The following is a 19,764-nucleotide window of genomic DNA, read 5'->3' on the forward strand; positions in this document are numbered from 1 at the left end:
CTGGGAGTTTATTACATTTTCTCTTGGAGACACTGCAATATTTACCCAGCAGATGTGATTAAATTTGTACAAAGTCATTGTCTGCAGCCATTTCTGTTAGTGTGCATGCTTTGTGAAGAACTGCCCATGTGCCGACTAAGACATCTATTTTAAATGTCACATGGAGTCAATAAAGTAAACAGAGATTTTCTAAGTGTCCACAATTCTAGGAATCCATGGGGAAATATTAACTGACTTATTAAAGATCTATTTAAAATGAACAAACTTTCTCAAATGTTGCTCTAACATATCTGGTTCAGAATGCAATCTATGTAATTTCACTATTCTTATCCTTAAAAGAAAACTAGGGATTTTTTTTCCCTTGGAAATATTGGGGTAACACAGCATTTCAGTTGGACCCTGGAAACCTTCTCCAGCTTAAAGTGTATGGATGAAAGACCGTCCTTCCTCAAAGATCTAGCCCTTTGTGGGGCAACTTATTGATTGTTGAAGGAGAGCGGTGCGGGGCAGGGTGAGGGGACAGAAGCCGGCTGGCAGGGTTTCAACTCCAGCAAGTCCCCTAAGTTGCCCAGATCTGGCTGGGTTACAGAGGGTTAGCATTAGAATGAACTGTCGGTCGCTAGAGGGCGCCGGAGCACCGGCAGAGCCCACCTCGGGGGGAGGTGGCTTCTAGGTTCAGGGAAGTGGGGTGATGAAGCTTCAGAACTGTGCCCAGGTGTGAGGCATCAATTGTGTTTCCTGACTACTCTGTCTCCCCCGCCCAGATCCCCTGTCTCTTCCACTCACTGGCTCATTAACAGGGAGCCCCAGGCTCTGTTCCAAAAGCCATAGGTGAAGACACTGAGGAAGGGTGCAAAACAAAGTTTTGAAAGTCACAGTCTGGAGAAGCAAGGGAACAGGGAGAGATGGACACATGATCCAGGGTGACAGAAAGAGGGTCATCGCTTTGTCTCTAAAAACCTGGGAGGGGTTCTTTACAAAACTCATTACAGTTTGGTGTTTTCGTCTCCCTGTGTATCAAGGAACTAAGTCAATGGAGGGTAATTCAGAGAGAGAAGACTGAGTAGTGGAGTCTCATCCAGCAGGCGATTTAATATCTTCTAAATCTACCTGCCTCTATCTATCTATCTATCTATCTATCTATCTATCTATCTATCTATCTGTCTGTCTGTCTGTCTGTCTGTCTGTCTGTCTGTCTGTCTATCTATCTATCTATCTATCGAGACAGTGTTTCACTGTACAACCTAGGTTGCCTCCAAGGCTTCATCCTTCTATTCCAATCCACTAAGAGGTAGGATTATAAGTATGCTCCACCATCTTCAGCTGTCCTTCTGTGCCAAAATATGTGTGTGTACATATGTATACACATGCACACAAGTATATTTAACAAATATATTTAACATATTATTATGTGTTAATATTCATAAATCAAGTTGTCTGGCTACCTTGTGTATACTAGTTTCATCAATACCATAATAAAATAAATACTTAACTAATTGACTTAATACATTTATAAGGAAAATTATTTAGAAGGGAATTCAATAGAAACATACCAAGCATTGTAATTACTAAATGGCATGTCTGAAATAATCAATCAAAACATGATTTCTAGTTTTTAAAACATTTAAAGGCAGGGCTGGAGAAGAGATGGCTCAGTGGTAAAGAGTACAGGCTGATCTTCCAGAGGACCTGAGTTCAACTCCCAGCACCCTACACAGTTGATCCCAAGGGTCTGTAACTCCTGTTCCAGGGGATCCCATGTCTCATTTTAGCACCTGCAGGTACCAGGTATGCATGTAGTTCACAAACAAACACCCATAGACATGAAATACTTTAAAAAACCTTTTTCAATATTTAAATGTATATGTATGTATAGTCAATGCAGATATTATTAAAATTAAAAATAAGAACAGTTGAAGGCAGAAACAATATGTTATCATTGCCATGTCCAGCTTTGACTTTGTTGGCCAACACCAGGGTGCAGGATGCCTCCTTTTCTGTCTTTGTTTCCTTTTGTTTTAACTCAACAGGTAACTGAAAGGCAGCTATTTAGAGACAAAACGGAAGAGTCCCGCTGGTTTGCACCTGGCCTCCTGTCACTGTAAAGCCTGGCACCTCTGATCGAGTGGGTCAGCTCTGTCTAGCGAGTGTTGGATGCTGGAGAACACCCTTCTGGTTTTCTAGATGAGGAAATAAAGACTCAGCCAAAATGAAACCATGGCCAGACTTCTTTTCCATGGGGCCTCCTCAATTCTGTGGTTTTATTGGTTGTGAGTCATATTGGAGCAAAGGGGTCATAAGAGGAAAACCTGGAAACAGTAGACTTAGGGAAGCTATTAACATTGACCATCACTTCTGGCCTGATTTAATTCCTTCTAATTATTATTTGTGTGTGTGTGTGTGTGTGTGTGTGTGTGTGTGTGTGTATGTATGTGTATATATATATATTTCTGCTTGCAGTTCAGAATGAAACTCTCAACCACTTTTCCAGCACCATGGTTGCCTATGTGCCAGGCCATGCTCCAGGCCAGGATAATAATAGACTAAGCCTCTAAAGCCATAAGCAAGGCCCCAATTAAATGCTTTTTTTATGAGTTGCCTTGGTCATGGTGTCTCTTCACAGTAACAGAGCCCATGGCTAAGACAAAGGGCATTAATTTCACGGAGTTCTCTGGGTCTCACATTCCCTGAGTCCATAGGACTTCTTTCTATTTCTTTAAAATTAAATCAGTCTAGGCTAGACCCAACCTGGTTGTACAGGCCTGAAATCCCAGTTATTTGGGAGGCTGAAGCAGGAGGATCTCAAGTTCAAGGCCAGATTATGGGACTTAGTGAGACGCTGTCTCAAAACAAAAAGAAACATATGAAGGACTGGGCTTGTAATTTGGTGGTAAGTGCTTGCCTAGTATGTTTGAGGAATATATATATATATATATATATATATATAGAGAGAGAGAGAGAGAGAGAGAGAGAGAGAGACTGGGTCTGTCAAGGGATTTTCAAACCTCAAGCTCACCCTCTTCTGCCAACAAGGCCACACCTCCTAACCTTCTAATCCTTTGAAAGGGTTTAAAGACTAAGCACACACCCATCTCTTTTTCTAGATGAGGAAACAGCTTCAGCAATGCATAGAGACACATGAACCAGTTGGTGCCCAGGTTACACAGAGGGAGGCTTTCTCAACTCAGGTCCTGCATTCCTACCCTACCTTTCAGCTTATGCTTCTGTCCTCTGTGGTACTCTCTGAATAAGGGCAGGCCCTTCTGTCTAGTTTAGAGCTGAACTCAAAAATGTCAGCCATTTAGCAGTTCCTTCAAAAACACAACGGAATGGTGTGTGGATAGAGCACTCTGGGTTCTTTGTCTTATAAAGAATATATGCCAAGCAATCAGTGGGTTGTGATGTGGTTTGATAAGGATAAATAAATAACTTTTAGGATAATGAAGGTTTAGGCTGTGGCATTATGGGCTTGGTTTCAATCCTGGCTCTGTCACTCTGAGGGTGTTTGGATTTGGCTTAATTTCATGGCCTCTTTATGCCTTATCCCTTTATTTGTAAAAAAAAAAAAAAAAAAAAAAAAAAAAAAAAAAAAAAGACAGACTGAAGATAATCTAGAAGTGGATCTGTCCTCAGTATGTACTAAGAGTTGGTTTTCTCTGACTTCCTCAGGAAAAGTTTGTTTGTTTATTTATTTATTTATTTATTTATTTATTTTGCAACAGAGCCTCTCACCAAAACTGGAACTCACTCATTTGGGGCTGGTCAGCAAGGTGTAGAAATCCTCCTGTATCCGCTTTCCCAGTAAGGGGGCTGTAGATGCTTGCCACTGTGCCTGGCTGGTTATTTTTTAAATATGGATTCAAAGGCTCTAAACTCATACCTTCATGCTTATGTGGCAGCCATTTTACCAACTGAGGCCTGTCCCCGTCCCCGTCTACTTTAAAAAGGCACTCAGCATCATTCTTACTCACATTTACCTTGCCTAAAAGACGAAATCATTCAAACATAGAAACATAAATATGTATGCAATTGGTAAAAGTAATGTTGTATGGATTAGTTATGATTAGTCTTGCTTTACAAATGTTTTTTTTTCATGTCCAATATAACCAGGGAGGAAAAGTAACCAAATTTGGGGGGCTGGAGAGATGGCTTAGTGACTGAGAGTGCTTTCAGCTTTTGTAGAAGACCTGGGTTCAGTTCCCAGCATGCACATCAGGTAGTTCACAGCCTCCTTGTGCAGCTGAATGCATGTGATGCACATCAACTCATGCAGGCACACACACATTCATACACATAATTAACCCTCCCCTCTAAAAACCCCAAATTTGGGAAGTCCTCTCTCACCCTCCCTCTATTCGTTCCGTTATTATTTCCTTCTTTCCACAGTTCTAGGACCGACCTTCCTCATCCCATGGTTCTGGGACTTTAAACCAAGACTTTGCACCTTCTAGGCAAAGCACTCCACCACTGAGCCAAACCTAAGTTCCCTATTCCTTTTCTCTTACGGCACCATGGCTTTGTAATGTGGACATTAGGGACATACCCACTCCCAGGGCATATCACAAGCTCTTATAAGTAGCAACTATATATTGAAGTTAAGTTTTTTTGTTTGTTTGTTTGTTTTTTTGTTTTTTATTTTTTTTAGATAAATTTTGAGGACCTAAAGCCATTGAACACAAAGTACAGCCACTCTTTGGTATCCTTGGGCCATTGGGTCTAAGACTCTTATGAATGCTGATATCTGGGGATGCTAACTTTTTTGGACTCTCACTCCCTTTTATAATGATGCATTATTTTCGTGTATCACACACAATCCTTATGTATAATTATCTCTAGTTACTTACAATACCTAGTAAAATATAATTATTTCATAAACAGTCTCTGCTGTGTAAGGAATGATGACAAACTGACTTATGTTGTTCCATTCTTGAAATGTTTTCTGTCAGTCTATCATGAGTTTAGTTCATAGAGGTAGAGGGAAGGCCTCTGACCTCTGCCTATCATCCTGTGTATGCTCATTCCTTTAGCAAGTGCACTGTGTGCAGGTCAGGCATGTGCTCACGCGAGAGCTACTCTGCACCACTGAGATTTGTTTAAAACGCTCCCATGCCTTGATTGTTTGCTCTAATTACACAATATGAATAGATGTGTGAAGTTCTATATGTCAGCATATGTAGTTGTGTCTGCAAATACATTAGCTATTAAGCTTGAAGATCATAGGGTTTTAAAAGACTGATTTTGATCCTCATAAATGTCCTGCTGTATCTCTGTGCTGGTTATGTTTTTGTCAATTGGACCCAAGGCAAGGTCATCTGGGAAGAGGGAACCTTAGCTGAGAAAATGCCTCTATCAGATTGGCAAGTCTGTGGACTCTCATGAGGAAGGGTGCAGTCCAGTGTGGGTGGTATGCCACCCCTGGGTAGGTGATTCTGGGTTATATAAGAAAGTAAACTGAGCATGCCACGGGGAGCAAGCCAGTAAGCAGAGTTCCTCCACGGTTCTGCTTCAGTTCTTGCCCTTAGGTTCCTACCCTGCTTGAGTTCCTGCCTTGGCTTCCTCTCAATGGTGGTATGATGCAGACATATAAGCCAAATAAACCCTTTCCTCCCCAAGTTGCTTTTGGTCATGGTCTTTATCATAGCAATAGAAAATACACTGGACCACGCTGCAGGGTGATGCTCCTGTGTAGTCAGATAGTCAGATAGCGTTGCCTGATAGTGATGGACATAAATTCTGAGTGAAATGTCCCTGGGTTTAAAATCCTGGCTCTGCCTGTCCTGTTGAAGTGTCATAGATGCAAACAGAAGGTAACACCAGTGCCAGGACAGTGGTGAAGCTTGCAGTATCCAGACTGTAACTATTCTTGACTGTGGACATCTCTCAGAAGGTAGACTGAAGTGATTTCCTAGTGGTAGTGCTTTGCTGTGTTGCAGGGGAGTGGAACATTTGGGAGTGTGTTTATAAAGCTATTGAAATCACCAACGAAATAGACACTTTTTACAGCTTCTTGCCAGCCAATTACCTCCCCTCCTGTATCTCTTCTCCCTTTCTGCTGTTCTCAACATGTTTCCTCATGTTCCCAGGCACAAAGATGATGTGACACCCAAGCAGGGGCTTCTCTAAGTTCAAGCTTCCTATTTCTGCTGGTTCCAGTTTTATTTCAGATGCAAGGACATGCTTACTATTAGCCTCAGGAACACAGCTGAGCACAGAATCAGCCCCTGCCCTTCACAAGGCCAGCAACAGACAGTTACTGCATTAGACTAAAAAAATCTCTTACCTTGTGTCCAGAAAGTATCTAAGGCCACCCGCCATAGTAAGCATGGTGGACATTCTCTTGCCTTGAAAGTCCAAAATGGAGAGATGGCTTAGCAGTTAAGAGCATGAACTGTTCTTTCAAAGGGCCTAAATTCAGAAAGCACCATTATTGAACAGCTCAACTACTTATAACTCCAGTTTTAGGGGAATACACACACACACACACACACACACACACACACACACACACACACTTATGCATATACATACATATGCATGCAAGCACATACTGTTAAACATAAATCTTTTAAAAAGAAAGTATAAAATATTACTAGCATAAAATACTGTTTTTGAGCTGTGGATCTCATACTTGAGCATGAATGTCTTTTAGAGGTTTTCCTGAAACACTGTGGCTGGCCTTCCACCCTAGGTTTCTGACTTAGCATGCTCAGGATGGGAGCAAACCACTTTGTGTTTCTAGCCATTTCCCAGGTGATGCTGAGCTTCTGGTTTAGAGACCACACTTCGAGAGCTGGCACCTTAAATATTTACCTAATACAGGCCAGTTATGTGTTTCCTCCCCTGTGCTTCAACTGGGAAGAACATTAGTGGTTAAAAAAATCAAAAACAAAAACAAAAGCAAAAACAAAAACAAAAACAAAAAGGGATCTGGCATTTGCTGAGCACCTCTGGCATTTACTGTGTGCCAGGTACCTTCCAGAGTACTGTGCACACATTACCCTATTTGTTCTCAGAGCCACACTGCTCACCGGTCCAGGATTATTTATCAAGTATCATGAAATGTGCATTGTGAGGCTCTGGGGGACATAGAATGGACAAGAGGGACATAGCCCTGCCCTTACAGTTGCTCTATTTCAGCAGGGAAGACACACGATGTGTTTGATGATTGGAGATGCCAACTGACTTCACTGTGATTACACACTAAATGGTGGGTGTAAAGACAAAGGCAAGCACCATTTTACTCCAAAAGTCCAGTCCTCCTGTTCAAACAAGACTACTCAAACTTTTCTGGTTCAGGGCTCCTCCCTACTCTTAAAGTTAGCAAAGACCTCAATGGGGTTTTGTTCATGTGAGTTGCTATATTAATATTTCCTGTATTACAATCAAAGGCACTTGCCCTTTGAGGATTGCTGTATTAAAGCCTGTTTCAAATAATAACACCTTTCCCAGACTCTGAGTTCTGTTTTTTAAATGACTTTTGGAACATTCAAAAATGGGAAACATCTTGTTTCCCCCAAAACATTTTTTTTTTCTAAGCACAGGCTCAGTTTTAAAGCCTTGCTTGCCTGCATTCTCTCATGATGATGATTTCCTAAGCAAAAGGCTGGCATGCTTTGGAGCTGGGCTGTAAGTCACTGGAGTATTTGTTTGTATAAAGGGAAAGCAGGAGTTAAAGTGCCAATCTCAGGCCAAACTGAGATGCGGTTTTGTCATCCACGGAAGGAGTTCAGTCCTAGCTGAAGGCACTTAGAAAGGTGACAACCCACACACGTTTTGACATGTGTTGCATTCGTGTCCCCCAGGGTCCGTGCTACTGCAAGGGAGGCCCAGGAGAGCTGTCTGAGGGGTATTTCTGCTATGTCAGTGCATTGAGAGAAACAGATGAATGACTGAGCTTAGAGGGCTGGAGGCTTTTCTGCATCGCTGCCCAGTGATTTGTGTTTAATCGTGGGTTAACAAAATGCTGCATATCCCTATTATTTTAATTTCTTATCTGATGGCAATGAGGGATTCCAGTAGATATTTTCCTTTGACGTGTAATGGTCCGTGGTTGTTGAGTTGAGCATCAGCCCTGGGTGACTCTGAGTGCTTTATGGTGTCATTAAGTGCTACTGAGTAGAACCAACCCAATTGGAGCTGACATAATTCAATGTGATTCTCAATTGGTGATCTACGAATTCAAATCTCCTTCTATCTTCACAGAGACAAATGAATGAAAGGGGTTCCCATCTCAGGATTGTGTGACTCTTCGGCTGTAACAGCTCCTTGGATGGGAAGTTAGGGAAAAGAGAAGGTGGCAGCCATCTGCCTGTGATCTTTTTGACACCAAACATCTGGATTGCTGGCTCCTGGGGCAGCTTTTAAAATGTCTATCCAGATGTTTTATGTCACAGGCACCATCCATCTCCCAAATAAACAAACCCACGAAGGGTGATGCTGTGTGGCTATTTGTCATTGTTAGCAGAAGCTGAAATGCACCACTTGACCTCAGGCTATTTGGGTCCTTTGGTGCAGCACCTGCGTGCACAGAAAATGCATTTCTAGAGAGGAATGCTTGCAGGAATACCCAAGCACGAGTGATCACACTGACAAGTCACACATCTGTGTCATGTCACTTCAAGCAGGAGTCTGTGCTTGTCCCTTGAGGGCCAGTTCTTGTAACTGAGTTTCTCATGCTGTTTTTAGGATGTGAGCTACTTGTTCAGAATTCCAAAACTTTGGAATCAATAGGCTCAGGTAAACAATGTACACCTCACTCAAAATAATGAACCCTCTTAGGTTTGCAGCTAGGCTGCCTGTGAGAGCCCCCTTCCCTCTTCAGGCACAAGCAGGGGAGACAGCCGAGTCCTCCTTCCTCACTTCTACCACCCCTGCCCGAGTAGATGTGCTTCCTGACCCTGAATACCTCTTCTGTTGGGGGAAGCCCAGAAATGGATGTGGAGCCTTCAGCAGGAATGAATGAGAGTCATTTCCCATGGAGACGGGGCACTGAGAGAGAACTTCCATGGTACTGTGTAATAACACGAGAACACTGCTGTCCCTAAGCTGGGAGGAACAGAGTGCCCAGGGAGGCTCGATGCTTAGTCACTCAGAAGTGACGTTTTTACCTCTAGATCTTGATGGCCACTTGGGATTCCCACTCCTTTCCCATGTTTTAAACAAATCCCAACTTCTAGCTGTGATATAAACTCTCTGAATGTTCTGTTCTGTAATTAAGAGAAGTTTGAGGTGAAATAAGACTTGGTTCAGGCAACTGGGAGTTTGCTGTCCCCCAAGTCATTGTCAAATGTAATCTATTAAAACATGGACCAGCAAACTATAGCTTGCGCTTAAACTGATTTTTTTTGTAGAGATTTCATTTTTTTTTTTTGCAAATTAAGTTTCATAAGAACATACTTACATCCATTCCTGCATATCACTCTTTTCCCTTGACAATGGCAGAGCTGAAAAGCTGCGATACAGACTGAGCTGTCTGCCGAGTCTGCACTCTAGAATTCTGTAGCAAAGGTCTATGAAGCCCTGTATTGCGGGTATCTCGATTTCGCCATCTCTAGATAGGAAATGTATACACTCTTCAAAATGTCCAAGGGAGTATCATCCTGAAATATAGATGATGGGTCGAATAGCTAAGTACCTGAACTTGGTTGTGATACTTGCACACAGTTGGTGCTTGTGATTTGGGTGACTATCTGGGTCGAGATTAATGATTTGTGATGCATGATTTATCATCTTATTTATAAAATCAAAATATCTTATTTGCTCTCTACTGGGCTTTTGTGCATGGTTATTCTTTAAAATAGTGAGAGAGGAGATAAATAAACAGGAACATCCATGGTGCCACTGAGCCCTAGTGTGTCCAAGCAACAGCTACAGTCTCTTGAGTCACACCATCAGTCAGATTCACTCTGCATCAGTTTGAATTACTAGATGGACACAAAACCCAGGAGCATCTGCTGTCACAGTATCCCACCCGGAGAGAAACAAGGGAATTTGGGAATCATCACAATCCTGCCTGATGTTTCTTCTGAGCTTATCTATAGAGATGGGGTTGGAGAACATGCTTATTGCATGTATTCAGCCGTCCTCTGTAATCACATTCATGGAGTGCCTAAGGTCTCTTGACTTACGTATTAAAATCACAGGTGGAAATAACATTCCCCATAGTTTCAAAAAATTCCAGGGAGGATGGCTGTTACAAATTCATTACTTGTTAGGAGGGGAGTGAAACAGATGTGATGGTGAGGGTAGCCTGTGATGTGCTCTACCCTCCAGAAGAAGATAAGACTTGTCATCCTGGGAGACAGGCTGCTGTTCTATAGTGACCTCAGGGTGGCTGACTCCGAAGTCAGGGAGTATGCTGTGCCCCCTTCAGGAACTAGGGTTCCCACTGCCCTCTCTCCTGAGGAGACAGCCGGGGCCTCCATCTGCTCAGCTCTGCAGATTTGACCGTGGAGTTATTTATTAATTCAGACATTTGGGAGGCAGACACATTGGCTCAGCTGAGAGGGGAGCAGAGCTCTGGCCTCAGCCTCTGCATTATGTTACAGGGCTGCAGGGTTTTCCTCATAGGCACTCCAACCTCCAGAGCACTGGGTGCAGACAGAGCAACTCAGCCTGCCTCCCATTTGTGGTAAGTGACTCACTCCCTGTGTGGGATGGCTGGCTGAGAACAGGCAGACTGCAAGGAGCCCTGGACTGCAACAGGAGAGCCTGCTCCTAGGATCTTGGCTTATGTAGGACCCTCACCACTTCTTCCAGTATGGGAGAAGAAACATAAAGGGATGAAATTTTGACTCTTTGATTCTTAAGTTCCAATTTTCAATGATCTTACCTTAGAGAGCCATGGTGGTGGTGGGGATGCGCTTAATGGTCCCAAGTTCGAATGGCCTTTCCCACATGTGCTAGAAACTGGCAGGTACAGACAGACAGACAGGCAGATGGACAGTCAGACACAAGGTGTGCTGCTTGAATAGACTGCCTAGTCTTTCCACTTGAGAGGCAGCTTTTGTTTAGGCTTTTTGTGTCAGAGAATGCTTGATATTATTAGAACTTCCAAACGCTATCAGTGGTGGGACTAGAGGCAGAGAGGTGACTTTCTGGTCCAGGATGAAAAAGACAAGGTATGTTTGTGTGATAGATAGCTCAGTACAGTGATGTCATTGTGTCAAGGAAGATCATGATGACAAGTTTTTCCGAAGCCTGAGTTTGCCGTTGTTGCTTGTATCATTCCATTTTCCAAGATATGAAGAGAAGCCCAAAGCATCTGATTTTAAACCTGGTCTTATATTCATATATACATGCCCTCGTAATGGACACTGCATCTAATTTATTTTTCAGATGGGTTATATCACAGGCAGGTATGATTATTACTTTGAATCACAATCTAGGTAGCTTCTCCAAGGGATTTGCTACCTACCAAGATCTTATTCCGAATCGGATTTGTTTATATCTCTGCCTTCACACAGTTCTCTGAATTTGGGGCTGTGAATTTCTCACTTGTGATCAAGGTAGAGCCATAGTGGGGAAAGGTTGCTGTTATCTTGTGAGAGCCAGGATCATCTCTGTAGCTTGGCAAAGAAGATGCTTGTGTCTGAGCTCATACAGCTGACCTTGTTTGTCGGTGCTGATCCGAGCATCACGAACCTCAGAGCTCACCCCCATTGCTTGTTTCACAGCACAGTGTACAAAAGGGAAGGTAATGGAGGAAAATCTCTCCAAGAGAAGACACGATTCATAAAAGCGACAGCCATGCCATATGTGAACGGTGATTAACGGCATCTGCAAACTGCTTTTAAAAAGAAAGGCAGATTTCCCCATTATTCTGGGTGTCGGTGCTTGCTCAAGTGCAACGTCCCGGTTTTTCTAAGCCTCATTTTATTCTGTAACAATCAAATCAGTCTTCATGTGCCCAGTGGTGCTACTGGGGCTGAAATATTTCACAGACTCCTGGTTATTCTTCAGTTTTAAGAATCTGGACAATGAGGTGGTACACAAAACCACAATCTCTTCTACATCTGTTGGGATGTTTGTAAGTGGGAACATTTGCAAGGCTGGTACACCTGGGAATGAGTTCACTTCATTCAGAAAGCTGTGAAGGTGCAGGAACCACCTTAATGAAGACCCACAAGTTAAATGGCTTTCCCTAGCAGATGAGGGCTGTGACTCTAGGGCTGCTGAGCACAGACAGACAGACAGGCAGACAGACAGACAGGCTTATTTCTGAGATGAAGAGGGTAGGTTTTAAAATCAAGTTGTTATTTTAGCAAAAACAGTTTAATTTCTAGAAAATGCTTTTTTGTTTTTTTAAAATAAGAACAAAACTGTTGTGTTTGGCAAAGTCACCACACACTGTTTTCTTGGCTTGATTGAGAAGCCGCTGATAACTTACTTTACTCCCATAAAGGGCACAGAGTGGGGACTTCCAAATCTTGTTGGGTCAGAAGCCCCTTGAAAAAGGTACTTAGCACCAGACATATATGTAGTTGCACTCCAAAGTCTGCGACCAGTTTCAAGGGTTCACAGACCCCCCTAAAGTAGACCTCAGGAGCCCCTTTCTCATCAGTGTGTTCTCCACGAAAAATGTCTTTTAAAAAGTGTGCCAGCATTCCCTATGTTGGGGCACTTGTTAGAGAGAAAAGGGGGGCAGTAGATCGGACGACACTGTGCAGAGCCTGACCTGGTTTTTCTTTTTAAGTCATTACAAAGAGCTGTACGTTGGTAAGTTTGGGGTACCTACCTGTCTTTAATGTCTTGGACACCCTTGTTTCTAGTCACTGGGTCCTCATAGGTAGCTAGCAGAGGGATGTCACAGTCTAGGGGACTTGGCAGGGAGGGAGCTATGGACTGATGCCAATGAATATCCTCAAAATCCCTTGCCCTTGCCTGTCCTGTGGAGTCTCTGAGCCTGGGTTCCCTGATGGGCTGGCTGCACAGGACACCAGTGGACTGAGAATGTCATGTGACTCCTTGGGGCTAATAAGAGGAGAGGACCTCCCAGCACAGCTCCTGGCAGAGGGCCAGTAGTGCCCCAGCTTTTGCCTACACATCCCTCAGTGCTTTATACCCTGGGTCATGCAACACAGCTTTGCAGGGCTGACTCCTGAAGATCTGTGACGGCTCCATTCTCTAGGAGATAGGTGTGAACCGGTGAAGCACCAGGCTAGTACTAGAGGCGATTCACACCACCTTCTGTAGGTGTGCCAGCAATCTTGGAACTAGGTGCTGTGTACCCTGTAAGGCACCAAGAGCTGTTTGGGAACTAGAGAAAGGACGAGAATAAAAATGGAAGACCCGGAAGCACAGGGGTAAGTCTTTGCTGCGTACTTTTCCCATTTTCTTATCCCCTGTCCTGTGCTGTTTCCTTCCACTCCCTTCCTGTCTTTACCTCCGTTTTCTGTTCTTCCTCCCATCCTTCTCTTTCTTGCCCTCTTCCTATTCATCATTTTAATCTTCTTTCTCTCTCCTCCCATCCACTCATACTTCCTTCCTTTAATTCATACCACCACAGCTCTGCCTTTTTTGTTGTTGTTGTTGACCGAGGGGCCTTTTTGACCCATGTTAACCTCCAACCCCTGTGCCTGGCTTGCCTTCCTTAACCACACCGCCAGCTAGCATACACTCGCCGTCTACTATATATTGTTAGCTCAGCAAAGAAGGCTGAAATGGTGATGGACTCTCCAGAATGTTGAGATTCAATTCAGGAACGTAGGTATAGATATGTGCAGAATGAAATAATCACTATCCTTATGTAACCTTGCAAAACCATAGCCAGAGATTCAAGATGCTTTGAGCAGTCTTCTTAGATGAGTTTCTCATGGGGTGTGTGAATTTAGCAAAGCCTTTTAGGCAATGAATGTAAATTTGATTTTTCATATATTATTAATATTCAGAGAAGAGACAAAACCCCAGTACAGGAAGGGAATGGATGTAGACAAAAAACAACAACAACAACAACAACAACAACAACACCCAAACAACAACAACAACAACAAAAAAAACCCCAAAAAACCCTCCACATTATTGATGTTTATTTTTGTCAAACCCCCCCCCCCCCTTGCATGGAAACATATTGTCCTTCCTCAGGGTTCCTGTGGCTGACTAACTTCCTTCACTCCTAAGCATGACTGTAATTCTCACCAAATGCTGTTCCTCTTCAGCTAATGACAGGCTCAGGGGACTAACCAGCCCATCCCATACGCTAGCTGCTCAATGGATTGGTCTGTTCACCACTGTGACTGGAAAATCTACTTGTAAGGGAAAGCATTAAAACAGAGATCCAACCCATAAATTCTGTCAGATCTTCAGGTGGCCAAAGCTCTCAAAGCTGAAATCTGACCAGTTAGACACCTGGGGAGCCTGTAAATACAGATTTGGATCTGAACTACTAATTTGGCTAGTTGGTGCCTGGCATGGCGTTGGATTTTTTTTTCCAGTGTTAGGACTCAAACCCAGTACCTTTTACATGTTCGATGAGTGCAGGATCACTGAGCTATACCATTTACGTCTTGTTTCTTCTTTATTGCAGCACTTTGGGGTTGAAAAGCTTAGGTTGCCTGGTCTCTTGCATTGCCTAGTTCTGTAGGTCAGAAAAAGTCTCCAGTTTTACATGTTTGCTGACATGTACATTTAATCTGCATTTGTGGTTTTTATAGTTGGAGGTGTAACTGAAACCAATTCAAATGATGTCTTTTCAATATCCCTAACCCATAAAAGGCTACCTTACTATGGCTGAACCAGCTGTACAGTATGAGCAAGCCTGCAGATGAGACAGTATGCTGTACTGTATAGGCGTCTGGGTCATCAGCATGCTGTCACATACCCAGGAATGAGGAAATGCAGTGAGAAAGTAAAATTGATATCTCTAGATAGAATTGTCAATATGTTTTTGCCTAGGAGGAGATGGGTATATAATGTGAACAGAGGGCACCGGAGTGCAAATCTCCCTTTAGAGTAAAGAAAGAACATTAAATAAATATGCAACAAAAGTATGCGCCTCAGGCAGCACCCTGTGCTGATGAGCCCTGGTCCTGGCACTGTGACTGTGTCTCTTTCCATGGAGTGATTATGTGAAATCTAGCTGAGACATTGTGTTATCAGCCTCGCTATGGAAGCTGATGATTCTAAGTTTATTCCCTCTGAGGCTGGCATTTCCCTGTGATTTTTCTGTGTGCTTAGATGGCTAAACCTTACCATTAGCATTGCTTAAGAGATGGAGGCTAGTTAAGGTCTCTTCTGCTCATGACCTTTGGATTTTTGCCCTGAAGCAAAGGAAATAATCCCTTTATCAAATATTTGCTGGCTGCTTAGAATATAAAAATTCTCAGGGCTCTGTTTCCATTGATTATTGGAAAATTCACAACATCACACACCTATGATGTGCATGCTAGCTGTGAGCATGTGTGTCTGCCAGGTTAGGAAGGATGCCGGTGAGTATAAAAACAGTGTGTCTCCAAGTGAGACAATTGAATAGCTTGAACTGTTTGGGAGGCATCCAGGCTGTGGGACCCGGACCTGTTCTTAGTGCATGAGCTGGCTGTTTGGAACCTTGGGCTTACACAGGGACACTTTGCTCAGCCTGGAAGGAGGGGACTGGACCTGCCTGTACTGAATCCACCAGGTTGAATTGAATCCCCAGGGGAGTCTTGGCCCTGGAGGAGATGGGAATGGAGGGGAGAGACTGGGGAGAAGGTGGGGGTGGGGGTAGGAGGGGGGAGGACAGGTGAACCCATGGCTCATGTGTAAAATTAAAACACAAATATAATAAATAACAAAAAAATAAAGGTAATGTCCATCTGCAAAAAAAAAAAAAAAAAAGAAAGAAAGAAAGGCCTTGCAGAGAAAGGGAGGGGAATGGGTCTTGGGTGATGAATGTAACCCATCATGTGTTAGGATTGGGGGGGGGGGTCATTAAATGGCAATTTGAAGACCATGCTCCTCCCTACATTATAAATAAGGGAAACAGAAGCTCAGTAAAGGGGAATCATATGGATTAAAGTGATGTGCCAGAGTAAAGATGAGTTGATGAGTTCAAGGCCAGCCTGGGCTGCATATGGAGATCCAGTCTCACAAAACAAACAATAACAATAACAAAAATTAAACCAGGATTCAAGCATTTCAGGATCTTTGGCATCCTGAAATAAATAAATTAAACATTTGTCCTCAATTCTGAAGATGTATTAGACAGAGAATGAAATGATAAATAAATTAAATATTGGTCAGCAGAATAAATTGACTTTTGTTCCCAATTTGATTAGAAGTAATTTAACAGAAATTTCAAGAAAATCTTTACAGTATGGGATTTTTTTAAATACAGAAAATTTAATAAAATACATATACAATCAATTTTAAAATACTCCTGGTTAAATAATTGTCGGACTTATTACTATATTATTATAACCTCATGCAACATCTTCAGAGGTAATAGTAAGAAAGCCAAGCCTGACCAGCTAATACAAAAACTGTCAAATGGCTATTTTGTGAATGACAGAAACCAAGAACATAATACATTACAAGTCATATGGAATAGAGTCAAAATTATAATTAAATTGGTTTTTCTACTTCCCAGGCCAGTGGTAAAAAAAAAAAAAAAGGAAACAACAGATCAAATAGTTTAAGAAAATAAAAAACAAAAGGAAAAGCAGTCATGAACACAGTCATAGCTCTTGCCTAGGTGTGTACTGGTTCTGGGGATCAAACCTGGGGCTTTGAGGGTTCTGGGAAAGTTCTCCACTCCTAAGCTGCACCCCCACTCCCCCACCCCCACAATGCCTCTTGCTGCTCTTGATCAGCTCTTACTGCCCTACAGCTCTTACTGGAAACTCAGCAGCTTGATCCCTACACATCTCAGAAACAGGGGCTTAAGAGAAGGGGCAAGAATGTGGAGAAGGACGGAGTAGGCCCTGGGAGGTTTGCTTAGACCCTTTCTGAGAGGATGTTTCATTTCCTTTTTCTTTTTTTTTTTTTTTGGTTTTTCAAGACAGGGTTTCTCTGTGTAGCTTTGCGCCTTTCCTGGAATTTGCTTTGTCGACCAGGCTGGCTTTGAACTCACAGAGACCCGCCTGGCTCTGCCTCCTGAGTGCTGGGATTAAAGGTGTACGCCACCACTGCATAGCCTCATTTCTGTTCTCAACTCTTCAATATGCGGTGGCTGAAGAAAGGACTCCCCTCCTCCCACAGGTATTCCGAGCTGCAAATGTTGTTCTGAAGACAGTAGACATTCAGGGTTGACTGTTTTTCATGAATGGCTAATGCTTTCTGCACTATGAGTTTATCAGTGTGACACCAGCAATGTCATTTTGAGTGAACCTCTTTCTACAGTGCAAGGTGGCCTGAAGATGGGGACACTTACACTCTGCACATGAGTTCCCCTGCTCACACTTGTCTGCATCCAACTGCACTCACAAATTCTATATCATCTGGGGCTGCTCTTTTCATGGAGACCATATTTCTCTGGAAGCCAAAGGACACGTTATCTAGCCCTTTATAGAAAACTTGTCTTGATACTTCACTTGCCTTGGTAATTAGAAAGTTGATCCTAGAAGGAAGAGGAGGAAGTCCTTGCCAGGATATTTTGGAGGCAGAAGTCAGTGAGGTTCCACAGATAGGATCTGAAAAGATGAGTTGAGAATATAAGATGGCAGCCAGGCATGGTGGCACACACCTTTAATTCTAGCACTTAGGAGGCAGAGGATCTCTGTGTGTTTGAGGCCAGTCTGGACTGTGGAGAATTCCAGGACAGATAGGACTGTTATATAGAGAAGCCCTGTTGAAGGAGAGAGAGAGAGAGAGAGAGAGAGAGAGAGAGAGAGAGAGAGAGAGAGAGAGAGAGAGAAACAAGGTTGTCTGTAGAAAACAGGATGGATGAGGCATTACCTGCAAGACTTCTGATAAGCGCGCTCCTGCCGCCTAAGCTTAGGAGTGAAAGCTATTCAAATCCTAGTCAAATTTGTCCCTAATAATATGCCAAAGTTTTTTTTTTTTCATCACAAAAGCCACATAAAATAAAATACTCCAGTGACAAGGAGCTGAATAGGTTTCTTTCAAATGAGGCTCTGTTCTCCCACAGCTGGGCCATGCTGGCTTTTCACAGTTTCAGAACAAAACCTTCTTGTGGGATTTGACCTTGCATTTTTAAGCATTGGTCGTGAACTAGATGATTGGATTCCCCTGCCCCAGCAACCAGAATCTTTTTGCTGCTTTGCAGGTGTTACGCTTTTTGGGCAACCAGCACTGTGTAAAATGTCCCCAAGGTACCCATAGCCATGGCAAGCTCTCTTGTATCACCCCCTCCATCATTAAAGAGGCCACAGTGGAGACTGTTAATAATGGAGGGTGAAACACAGGTTTTTGACCAACAAATCCTGTTTTGCAAAGATAGAAAGCATTGGGCACTATTTATTATCTACATGTGGCTAATGTCTGCATTAAAATGTTATTAGTGTGAACCCAGCCCTATGCCAAGCCATTATTGTCATTGAGCATACCTCTGTTGTGGTTTCAATGAGAAATGTCTCCTGTAGGCTTCTCTGTTTGAGCACTTGGTCACTTGGTGGTGCTTGGTTAGAAACTTCAGGAGGTGGAGCCTCTCCCAAGGCAGTGGGTCACTGGTCGTGGGTCTCGAGATTTCATAGCCCGGCTCCGAGTCTTGTCCTTTCTCTCGATTCCTGACTGTGGATACAAGGTGATCAGCTGCCTCCTATGCCCGCCACCACACCTTCCAGCTATGATGGGCTGTAGCCCTTTTTAATTCATGACCCAAAATAAATCTGTCTTTCCTTAAGTTGCCTTTGCTAGTTATTTTAGCCACAGCGATGAGAAAAATGCTAACACAATTTCTTAGAGCACAGGTAATCTGTCTGCTGTCCTAAGTGTCTGGGACACTTTCAGACTCCACAGGTCATTGCCCTGGTTCAGGGTTGCCCCGTGCAGGCGCGTCAGCCCTGCTGACATGCTAAGTGTGTGGGACACTTAAACTCCACAGGTCAATGCTCTGGTTCAGGGTTGCCCATGCAGGGGGATCAGCACTGCTGACACGCACACAGGAGCTCTGCTGGCTAGCAACACTGGTGACCTTGCCTCTTTGTGCGCTTCAAGTCAAGCTGAATAGATTCCAAGGCATCTCTTGGCTCTTTGATTTATAGGTCTTCTGAGGCAGTGTGGGCAGTCTTCTTCACGCTGTGTAGTGCTTCTAGGCCTGGGGTGCCTTTGAAGCCAGCAGGGAAAGCGGTAGGCCAGGAAGTCCCTGGGGCTTGGAGAGAAGGGGCTCTTGGGTTGCTCTAAGGACAGGGCTCTGGAGGCTAGAGGTGTGGGGATGGGACCCATATCAGACCACAGGCAGATGTGGATGAATCTGGACTGATTTTGTCCAGCTTTGGAGCAAAGGAGAGAGACCACAGCCCCTCTAGATCCATGTGCTAGAACAATGCCCATGCAGAACATCTTACAGTCCTTTCCGCCTTGCTTAGGCTATCGCTGGGATAATGTTAAGTGTCTGGGACACTTGGCCTTTACAGATTTCATACTTGGACCCAAGAGCGTGGTATTTAGACCAAGGAAAGGGACAAAAGTCATTAAAATTGGTTACCAAGGGCCGTAAGTACACAGTGTTGAGGATCTCTTGCTGGGGCCAAAGGACCCTCTGTGAAGAGAGATAGCAGGTCTGAGAAGCAGGTCTGACCAGACTCAACCATAAGTTTCTTCCAATTACCCAAGAAGACAGTCTATTTCTCTGGGGAAAAGTGTGTGGGGGTTGTTTTTTATTTTTTG

At 43.4% G+C, this 19,764-nt stretch overlaps 1 protein-coding gene across 3 annotated transcripts in view; it reads left to right on the forward strand.

Annotated features, from left to right (window-relative positions):
- The window catches only part of Cpne4 (copine 4), a 477,370-nt gene that overhangs the window by 7,714 nt on the left and 449,892 nt on the right, over window positions 1-19,764 (forward strand). The window contains exon 1 of one of the 3 annotated variants that reach the window (XM_036193243.1): window positions 13,046-13,304. The exons of the other annotated variants lie outside the window; for them this stretch is intronic. Coding sequence (XP_036049136.1) covers window positions 13,282-13,304 — 23 coding nt within the window. The 5' untranslated portion in view covers window positions 13,046-13,281. Of the gene's footprint in view, window positions 1-13,045; window positions 13,305-19,764 lie in introns of those variants that run through there. 3 annotated transcript variants of the gene reach the window in all.

The sequence above is a fragment of the Onychomys torridus genome, chromosome 7 (genome assembly GCF_903995425.1).
Source record: "Onychomys torridus chromosome 7, mOncTor1.1, whole genome shotgun sequence".
NCBI lineage: Eukaryota > Metazoa > Chordata > Mammalia > Rodentia > Cricetidae > Onychomys > Onychomys torridus.